At 38.3% G+C, this 10,323-nt stretch overlaps 1 protein-coding gene across 3 annotated transcripts; it reads right to left on the reverse strand.

Moving 5' to 3' along the window:
* Nucleotides 1-2,420: 2,420 nt before the first annotated feature.
* Nucleotides 2,421-8,747, reverse strand: LOC115427737 (high-affinity choline transporter 1-like). 3 transcript variants are annotated; one of them, XM_030146446.1, is made up of 8 exons: nucleotides 8,483-8,747; nucleotides 6,354-6,467; nucleotides 5,999-6,154; nucleotides 5,636-5,784; nucleotides 5,378-5,521; nucleotides 4,560-4,713; nucleotides 3,156-3,373; nucleotides 2,421-3,068 (listed from the first exon to the last, which is right to left on the reverse strand). In XM_030146446.1, the coding sequence occupies exons 1-8, from the start codon at nucleotides 8,667-8,669 to the stop codon at nucleotides 2,514-2,516; spliced, it is 1,677 nt and encodes a 558-aa protein (XP_030002306.1). In that variant the 5' UTR covers nucleotides 8,670-8,747; the 3' UTR covers nucleotides 2,421-2,513. The 3 variants fall into 3 exon arrangements, with proteins under 3 accessions (XP_030002306.1, XP_030002308.1, XP_030002307.1); XM_030146448.1 differs by having other exon boundaries at nucleotides 8,389-8,601; XM_030146447.1 differs by lacking the exon at nucleotides 6,354-6,467.
* Between the last annotated feature and the right edge of the window lie 1,576 nt (nucleotides 8,748-10,323).

Consider the following 10,323-nt stretch of genomic DNA (forward strand, 5'->3'; position numbering starts at 1 on the left):
TCTATATACCCTTGAGCCAAAAATGGACACGCAAAAACTGCTATAAAATCATCAATAAAATGTAAATTCTTCTTTGTTTTTTCTGTATTAATCTCCTTAAGCTCTGCTCAAAACTACCAAAAGTTCAGTGTAAAGACCATAAGTCTAACACCAGAGAAAACAAACGGAGGATGTTTTCCCTTGCCAAGAAGGAGGGTCTAAGGACGGGGGATGCCAAGGACATTAACCAATTTGCTTCATTGACTGTTTACCTAATTAATTATTTGACTGTTTGCTTTTTTTCATTGTTTTTTTTTTCTTCTCTTTTTTCTTTTTTTTTTTTTTTTTTACCAATTCAGCAAATTCTGTAAAGCCCTGTGAGGCAACCTCATTGTGACATTAGGCTCTACAAATAAAACTGAATTGAATTGAACGTAAGTCAAAATGATTAATGTTCAGAAACAAGTCAAGTCAAAATGATTTGGCTAAACAAAATGACCTTTACCATTATTAACTAACACTCCAAACTTTTATTTGAACCTTTGTGAAAAAAACAACAACTTTAATATATCAATATTTTTTCTGTTTTTCTGCATAATTCTCTTGAACCACTTTATTTCTGTTCAAAACTACTACTGTTCAATAATTTTCAAGATTTTAACCCTTTCAATGCCAGTTTGAATATGAAATGAATTTGATAATATGAGATATTGTCTGTGTAATACATAGTGGTGTTGTTTAATACCAGAGCCTTGGACATGTCAGGTTAGCAATAAGACTGATTTCGTTGTACTAGTAGCTTTTGTGCAGTGCAGGATCCTCATGGCAAAAAATGCCCTATTGACTTACACTGAAACCACATTTTTTCATCTCACATAACTGCTTTTGCAATGAAATCAACATTGTTGCTACTTTTGACATATCCAAGACTCTAATCACCAGCAATGCTCCACCCCCATTATTCATTATATAAAATTATCTCGTTTCTGAAAAAAACAAAACAAAAAACACAAAAAACAGCAGTGACATCATTCAAACTGTAGTGTAAGGGGTTCAGTTCTGAAAATGATTGAACTTTTGGTAGTGTTTAGCAGAGATGAAATGGTTTAAGAGAAGTGTCAACCATCTACCGTATGCCTGTGGAAAACTACCTGAAATACAATTAGGTAAGCCGTGTCTGAGAAACACCTTATCAGCTTACCAGTACAAGACAAACAGGAACATGTAATTCAAACTTAACTACAACAGAGAGTAAATAAATTATGCCCCTTGGGTCACTCCTGTTATTGGGTAACATTTTAGCTTCATGCTTTTTTGAGTTTCTATCAGAATAGTAACATACACAGTTGCCCATAATGTTGGAGTAATTTTGTTTTCATGCACATTTGTCTTGTTATTCCTATTTACACACATCAGTATTCACCTTTGACCTGGTACAACGATGACATACTGTGTCCCAGTTACACTTAATGTATCAAGAATAAATCATATTGATACAATCATTTCATGAACAAAGGTATAAATATTATATTCCATCTTTATGGGCAGCAGTGTATTTAAGTTTTAGATATAAACACTGGTAAAGCTCAAAGACTAAAAAAAAATTTAAAAAAGAATCGAGTCACAAAATAGAAAGGACAGACAGGAGGAAAAAAAAAAACATTGGTGGTCCATTTCCAATTCTATTTGAACTTTCACCAAATAAGATGGAAAACGTTGAACTAAGTGATCTGTAGATGTGTGAGTGAGTACATGTTCTACAGACAAAACAAAGGATCGTATTGCAATGTTAGCTGCATAACAACGTATGGCATGCAAGATAACTTTTAGAATGCTTTAAAATAAATAGGAGTGAAAGTAGGAAATGAAACTCTGGTGCTTTGAGAAACGTTTCTCAGCCTGGAATGGCAGAGGTGTAGCTCTGAAACATTAATGTTGCCATTGAACCTAAATAAAGTTTTACTCCTTATCAATAAAAGTTATTTGACAGTAACAAAGAATATAGACAGAGATTAGAGGAAGAAGATGAAACTGGTGCTTTTCTGAGAACTGCTTCCAGTCCATAAAGGTGCAACAGTTCCTTAACTGGAACTCATTTCAGTTTGTACGGTTGAAAACACGTTGTCACTTCCTGTAAATGGTTGTAATGTAACGGGATCTTCTGGTGGAAGCCGAGTACTGAACACTGAGGACACTGAACACTGAATGTGCTCATCATTTAAAAAAAATACTGTAAAACTCAAAATACATTTTAATGGTATTTTCATGTCTATTACCTCTGCTTAAGTTTTAAATTTAGGAACTGTGAATCAGTGAACTCTGGGGACAGAATGTCACTATACAACAGGAAAAACCCCAGCTATCCTGAAACAGAACAATTATTATGAGCAGCTATTCCCTTATATATATGCACCTGCTGCAAGTGACAAATTAACGCCCCATCCCATCCCCACCCTATGACCAAGATTTAGTAAAATTAGACATATGATCATGTAGTTACAATACAAAATATTTATATATCAGTGATTCCTCTTTCAGTCCAGCTGATTTGTCAACATTGTTTCTGTGTGCTCTTCAGGGTTCTCTTCTTCCTCCTCTGTTCTCTTATTAACATCATTTCTTCTTAATAACAGTCTCTGTGGCGCTTCGTTGGTTTTCACTTTGAAAACATCCCACCTTTCAGGAATCAGTCCTGTGTTAAACAGCAGTGAAGCCAAGTATGAGATCAACAAAGTGGTGAATACGGTGGACAGCATGCAGATCGTCTGAATGGGAGCACGCTGGACATACACGCCGTCCACACTAGTGCACCCTGGGAAATGGAGGATAACAGGCAAACCAAGCGATGGCTCCCCACTCAGTACTCTCAACAACCCCCCAACCAACAAACCCATGATGGCACCGTAACCATTGGAGACTTTAAAGAAGAGGACGCAGATCAGTTGTGGGAACATGATGGTATAGGTTATGCCTGAGCCCAGGATCCAGAAAACCATGATGCTGTTGTGTAGAAAGGTGAGCGATGTGCCAGCCATGCCCACTAACACCACAGTGATACGGATCACCCACTGGAGCTCTCTCTCTGAAGCCTGGAGAGATGGAAGTCAGAGAAAAAAAGGCATGGAAGCTAACACAAAAAATAAATACAGTTACTGTCCCTTCTGGGCTCCTCTTACTTTAGTCCTCAGGATGTTCTTATAGATGTTGGTAGAGAAGATGGAGGCAGCTGATAACAGAGCCGAGTCCGTTGAAGACATCACAGCAGCAGCTATGGCTCCAATACCAATGACAGAGATGTACTTTGGAGTGAGGTACTCTAAAGCAATGGGCAGGACCTGACCTGCTTCTCCACGGTCATAAGGGGACAGGGAGCCATACGAGGTCATGTTCCAGTCTGAAACCAATACAATTAGTAATAGCATAGAGTGATGGCATTATGGATGGGCATGGGGGCTCATGCCCTTCAGCTGATGACAGAAGAAATATAATCACGGAAAAAATTATTAGACCAACCTTGTTTTCTTCAATTTCTTGTTCATTTTAATGCCTGGTACAACTAAAGGTACATTAGTTTGGACAAATATAATGATAACAACAAAAATAGCTCATAAGAGTTTAATTTCAGAGCTGATATCTAGCCATTTTCCATGTTTTCTTGATAATAACCAAAATCACTTAAGTTTTACATCAATAGCTATGGCATTGTACTGACAAAAACAGTGCTTTTAGACATTCCATGTTTTCTTTTCTGTCGGTTTTAGTCACATGATACACACAGGGGTTAGTACTTGATTGCATAACCATTGTTTTTGATGACTTTTGATGGTCAAATATTCTTTTCCGTGACTGTAATTTTACAGCATTAAGAAATATTAATTCAATTTGGATACTGAAGACTTAACAGGGTTATGCAAAATGAAGCACAAAACAATATTGTTTCAAGTTTGTGTGCAAGGTTTGTGTCTTCTAAAGAACATTCTAACCCTTCACATGTTGCACAGTTGCAACACTTAGCTTGTGCATGTTTAGAAATTGTGTTGAGGACATTCTGCATCACAGTCACTGACGCCATCTGATCTAGCGTGATAAATCCACTATTCATGACTGGAAAATATCTCTCCTTTGCACACTGCAATTTAAGAGAGAAAATGTTTGTACTTTAATTTTTGTTGTTACAGTTGTGTGCTCCACATAAGGTTATAAGTCAGTACCAGATGTTGATGTGGAGTTAAAGGATGTTTGTTATTTAATACATATAAAAGTTTTTGTTATAATGTTTTAAATGCATATCAACTAACACATTTCCTACTGTATTTCTTACAGTTGTTAAAATCTGGTTTTATGGCCGCAGTAACATTTGCATGTGCACAAGTAGATACAGCAAGACAGTATGTGTGTACAACCTCATATCATACAGTCGTTTATTTTATTTTTTACAGAAAATGTGATAACTATACATTAATTAATAGGAGTGTGAGTTGAAGAACATGCTCCAGTACATTCCACTTGCTCTGGTGATGGCACTGTTTGTTGTAGATGCCTATTATTGTTTGACTATTATCAGCTTCCTTATACTGTACCTGTTGATGCTGCAACTGCTCCAATCAACACAGAAGGGATTCCCATTATGAAGATGGTTGGAGCTGCAATGAAGCAGGTGATCCTTGCTGTGGATGATGAGGAGGCTGAGAGGGTCCTCTGATGGAAGTCCTGATAACCCAGGTTACCGAGAGCCTAAGAAAGAAAAAAAACCAACAACAAAACAACACTATATTATAATGACGTATAGTGAATTTGGTCTTTTTCCTCTTCGAAGGACGGTGGACATCAGAGGGAAATAAATGCACAGGAAGAGGAGCACTGAAGAAGCACAAAAGCTCTATATTAACCTTCTCACAAAACACACTGATCTGCCTTGGCGGAGGTCTGCGCTCTCCGAGTGCTTTTCTAGTTTCAACATGTTTCTTTTTCAAGTTCCATAGAAGGCAAAACAGTCTTCATGTCTCACCTCATAACGGTGCACGATGCTGTATTTCTGGTTTGATTACAACATACGTTCGATCAGCTGATAATAACCCTGATGTTGTTATATATAGTAGGCTGTCTCAAAGAGTTTGTCAAAGAGTTGGCCTCTTTGAGCATATTTTCCTTGTCTTTAAAGTAGTAAACAAGTACTTCTACCATGTAGGGTTACAATATTGTAGACAATTATAATTATAAAAGTAAAAAAAATCTACTCAGAAGACCTCCGGCAGTGGATAAAATGTTTATCTATTTATATTTAACTTCAATGTGACCTTTCCAGGACTATGATTGCATTAAATATTTGTATGAACATACTTATTTTGTCATTGTGGATAATAATAGGAATTTTATCATATGAGGATGTCACCCTTACCAGTATTAAGAAATTATCAATCCACGTCCCTGCTCTGTCGCTGTCCACTGTACCGACCCAAGGGGCCTGGTAGGTAAAGTTAAAGGCAGACTTTGTGATATCAACTGAATGTGGATTCATCAGGATGAAAGGGACACACAGCCACTGCAGGACAGAGTAAACATTTTATTTAATGTTATATATAATTATAAAGCATTCTCCTCTGTTTTATCTTGAATTCAGTTCCAGAACAGTATCAAAATGTTTCACTGAACTTACCAAACTGAAGAATATAAGAATTAACTGTATAACATCTGTGTAGGCCACAGAGTAGAGGCCTCCGAGGAGTGTGTAGATGATGGCGACTGCAGCAGAGATCCAAATGCAAAGTGTATAAGACAAATCCAGGATCACACTCATTGTTGCACCTACAGCACAGAGGAAACAGTCATATACATGAAAATTTAGAGACTCTATATGCACAAAATCTTTCACCCATATATATAGCTACTTCTCTTAGTTACGCATGAAATAGTCTCAACACATACTGTATGTAAATTTAACTGAAGTGTGATACAGCAGTTGTGACTTCCATTAACAAAAAAACAAAACCAAACCAAAACTGGAATGAACATTACTTACCTAAGCCGATAAGAGTTCCAGTAACCCAGATTATATCAGACATCAGCAATGCCATCGACAGAAATCCACTGATTACATTTCCATACTTGATCTGAAATGGGTCCATCATCGTCAAATATTTTCTGTCTCTCATTGTCTTGGCGAAAAAAACTCCACCTTGATAAAGTGTATGATACAAAAACAGGTTGGTGCACTAGCAATGACATGTAATTATTTTTGTTCAGTGCTAAACCCTCTTAAAATCTACCACGCATTATAGTTGCAAGTCAATGTGCAATTAATTTTTGATAACTTGACCCAAAATCAAGGGGTTAGTTATGTCTTTAATGGCAAGTTAAGTCAAAAACTGTCTTACCAATAATAAAAGACAGGGCTGCAGTTACTGGCATGACAGCCCAGGTTAGTCCCATGGTCGGGGTGTACACAGCCTCTGTTAGACCAACAATGTAACCTCCTCCGACAAACGTCGCTATAATACAATAGACATACAGTACACAGTGGGCATAAACATCAACTGCATTTGTGAGGATGTTTCAAAGCTTATCGAGGTTTGAGAAAAATTATGGGACCACTTTAAATTCCAGACCAGAAAAACTGGAATGGGATGAGGAACATGAGTTTGTCTCATGTTATGGAAACAAATAAGTGTTCAACAGCAAGGAGGAAGACAGTCGGTACATTAGTATGGTCTGAACTTGTTTTCATTGCATTATTTGATGAGTACTTGAAAACAGCACTTTGATAGTTGTCATAAATATATATATATATATATATATATATATATATATATATATATATATATATATATATATATATACATATATATACATATATATACACATATATACACACACACATATATATATATATATATATATATATATATATATATATATATATATATATATGTTTTTAGGGTCACTGGATCTTATCTCAGTCACCAGTTTATCATCATATAGAGACAAGCAATCACTTTCACACGCAATTTAGATGAACCCATCAGGTGCATGATTTTTTAAATAGTTGGAGGAAACCAGAGTACCCGTAGAGAAAGGCAGACCCCCGTCGACTGAAGTTGGAATCGAATCCAGAACCTACTGGCTGTAAAGTATGAGTGCTATCCACTGAACCACCGGGTCGTTGTGAGCTTATATTAGGGGTACACTACAGCAGCTAAACTAAACCTGAAAATCAGTTGTTTGTAGAATTTGACTCATTAAGAATTATGTTGGATTGTTCTTTAATGGACATGTTTTAGTTACCTCCGCCAAGGAGGTTATGTTTTTGCCAGGGTTTGTTTGTCTGTCTGTCTGTCCGTTAGTGTGCAACATAACTCAAAAAGTTATGGACAGATTTTGATGAAATTTTCAGGGTTTGTTGGAAATGGGATAAGGAAGAAATAATTCAATTTTGGTGGTGATCGGGGGTGGGGTGGGGGCCACGGAGGGGGGGGGGGGGAGCACTGATCAGCCTTGGCGGAGGTCTGCGCTCTCCGAGTGCTTCTAGTTTATATTATGATAGGCATGTTTTGGTTAGTGCTTTAATTCAATGTTCTGCTTTAGTGATAGATGCTGCAAGAATAATGCATTACAATGCAATTTTCTTTTTTTCTTTTCTTCTTCTTTTTTTTTTTTTTTTTAACAGGTTTAAAGCTTTTGAAATACAAAAGCATGGTCCACTGGCATGTTGTTGAATTTCCAGTTTAGCAGGACACATTGTTGCCAAGGAATAGCTTTTCTATCTTATTGAAGAATATGGCTATTTGCCCAAATAATTCACTATCAGTCTGAGCAGCACCTGCCTCTGGCTCCGCACTCAAGGCAACATGAGGTTATCATAAATAACTGCCGGTTTTTCTCACACGGTTGAGTTTATTACCTCCGCCAAGGAGGTTATGTTTTTGCCAGGGTCTGTCTGTCTGTTTGTCTGTCCGTTAGTGTGCAACATAACTCAAAAAGTTATGGACAGATTTTGATGAAATTTTCAGGGTTTGTTGGAAATGGGATAAGGAAGAAATAATTAAATTTTGGTGGTGATCGGGGGTGGGGGGGCCACGGGGGGGGCACTGATCAGCCTTGGCGGAGGTCTGCGCTTTCCGAGTGCTTCTGGTTTTACATTATTTGATCTGTTTTCATGTAGGCTACGCTGGTCAAAAGGAAGACGGAGAAAAAGCAAGAATGACAGCCACATGTTACTGATACTTTTGTCTTGTTGCACCAGGATGTTAAAGTTTAACGACATGAATAAAAGCTGCGTAAAAGTTGAAACAACGTTTAGTTTGGTCAATTTCAGCATTATCGACACTGTAAACCGTTAAGTTTAAGAGAGTTTCTGTAGTCCATCATCTGACTGTTTTTTAACCTTTTGACACATCACATTTTATATCTCACCGAGCATGAAAAATGACAGTCATGTCACCTGAATCCTCATCTTCCACGCGCATAAAACACAGCTGTCCCCACAGCCACAGCTCCACGCGCTCACCTGTCATGGTGAAAACCCCCACGGCCAGACTGATCCCTCTGTTCCCCAGCAGAGTGATCTCGGTCCGGTCTGCCTCACCGCTCTTCAGTACTCGCCTGGACTTCATCGAGGCCCAGATCCCGGTCCCCAACACCAGCAGGTAGAAGAGGACCATCACCACCAGACCCGGGACGTTCAGACCCATCATGCGCACGCACACAGATGTGCTTAATGACGACCAGGCACGAGCACGCGGAACTAACCAAACAAACAACACCCTCCAGTGAGGACGTTCACGAGGGTTCTAACTACAGCCTGACCGCGCACGAGGGAAAACAACAATCTAGAGGCGGTGCTTCTGAGTGAAATCCATCAGTCATACATTTGAAAATGATGCCGTTCCTTATTAGGCTTTAGTTTTTGTCATTAAACAGAGCGACCAAATATTCAATACTTAAATATTAACCAGCAATAAATAAATACAGCTGTACCTTCTTGATGACTGCCAAACTAATTCTTAGTTAAACTTTAACAGTTGAACCAAGGGCACAGGTTTGTTCTCAACACTAGTGGGGACAAACTATGGTCTGTATCAGTATTAAATAACTCCTAAAGCTTCAAAACAGGTACACTGATCATATACACAGCACATCTGTGGAGTCAAAGAATCTGGAATTAGGCAAAAAAAAAAAAAAAAGGTGAAGGGTTAAATTTCTGGAGTTTGTTCTGTAAGTTGAAGTCCATCTTGTGTTCAGGGATACTTCTTAACTGTCATTTTTGGGGGTATATTTTCCTCGGGTGTTGCGGAGCCATAATGGGTGTTGACTGCTGGGAGCAGCAACACAGAAGACCAGAGTGCACATGGACGTCATGTGAGGCAGGTAAAAGTAGTATTTTACTTCTCAAACAAGTCTATTTATTAGACTGTAAATGACTTTTCTGTCAGCTCTATCAGTATCATATTACTTGTGTATGTTTCTGCTCAGACCAAGTTGCTAACCAGCTGCTAAAGTTAGCTCTTGCTGCAAACTTAAAACATCGAACATGCTCATTTTAGTTTGACAGCTTCCTGCATTTTAGTCCAGGGTCATTCATACAAGAGTTGACAGCAAAGCTATTGAACAAACAGTAACTGTCATGGTGCACTCCTGCCAGTGGCAATTTCTCATAGACTGCAAGGGAAGCCGGGCTTCCCCTAAAATTACGAAAATTAAATCGTTAAATATATATGGTTGTGTTGACATTTCATTGACTACATATGTGTTAGAACACGTTCATTTCACAGACGAGTTTGTTCAGAATCAGCTTTATCACAAATCAATGGACGCGATGTTGTTCACTTCTCATACATTCCCGTTGCGCTGTTTTCTTATATGATCTCTGCTCAGTGCATTTGCCCGTAGACGCCGGGCGTCTATGGGCTTTTATGGGACTGAGTGGAACAGTTTTTTTCATTGCCTCAAAACTGGACGATAATTAGATAAATGCCACGATGTTGTCCCGCCCCCGGACGCCCAGCGTCTCTGGGGGTGAATGGAGCTGTGGGCGGAGCTCTGCAGGGCTGGGCACCAGAATCCCACGTGCTGATTGGAGGATCAGTCAAAAGGCTGAATCCCGTTTGATTGACAGCTATTTTGAGATCTACTCCTTCACTGACACAGTTCAGTTTAATACCGTCGTGCATTCTGCTGTGAAATCAAGAGAGAAACCACTACGAAATTACTCATTAATTTCTTGTACTGTAAATAAAACACACTCATTGTACTTCCTTGTTTCAATTTAACATAATTTCAGCGTTTTCTTGTTTCAGTTACATAATTTAATCATTTCTTGTTCGAGTTTAATAGAAGGTATGCACATGA

The sequence above is a fragment of the Sphaeramia orbicularis genome, chromosome 10, assembly GCF_902148855.1.
Source record: "Sphaeramia orbicularis chromosome 10, fSphaOr1.1, whole genome shotgun sequence".
Lineage (NCBI taxonomy): Eukaryota > Metazoa > Chordata > Actinopteri > Kurtiformes > Apogonidae > Sphaeramia > Sphaeramia orbicularis.

Excerpts from the sequence above, each read along its gene's own strand:
- LOC115427737 (XM_030146446.1), bottom strand. The coding sequence starts at position 8,669 with ATGATGGGTCTGAACGTCCCGGGTCTGGTGGTGATGGTCCTCTTCTAC. Across the intron at positions 5,785-5,998 it reads TGGAACTCTTATCGGCTTAG|GTGCAACAATGAGTGTGATC; the intron begins GTAAGTAATGTT and ends TCTGTGCTGTAG. Across the intron at positions 4,714-5,377 it reads TTGATAATTTCTTAATACTG|GCTCTCGGTAACCTGGGTTA; the intron begins GTAAGGGTGACA and ends TTTCTTTCTTAG.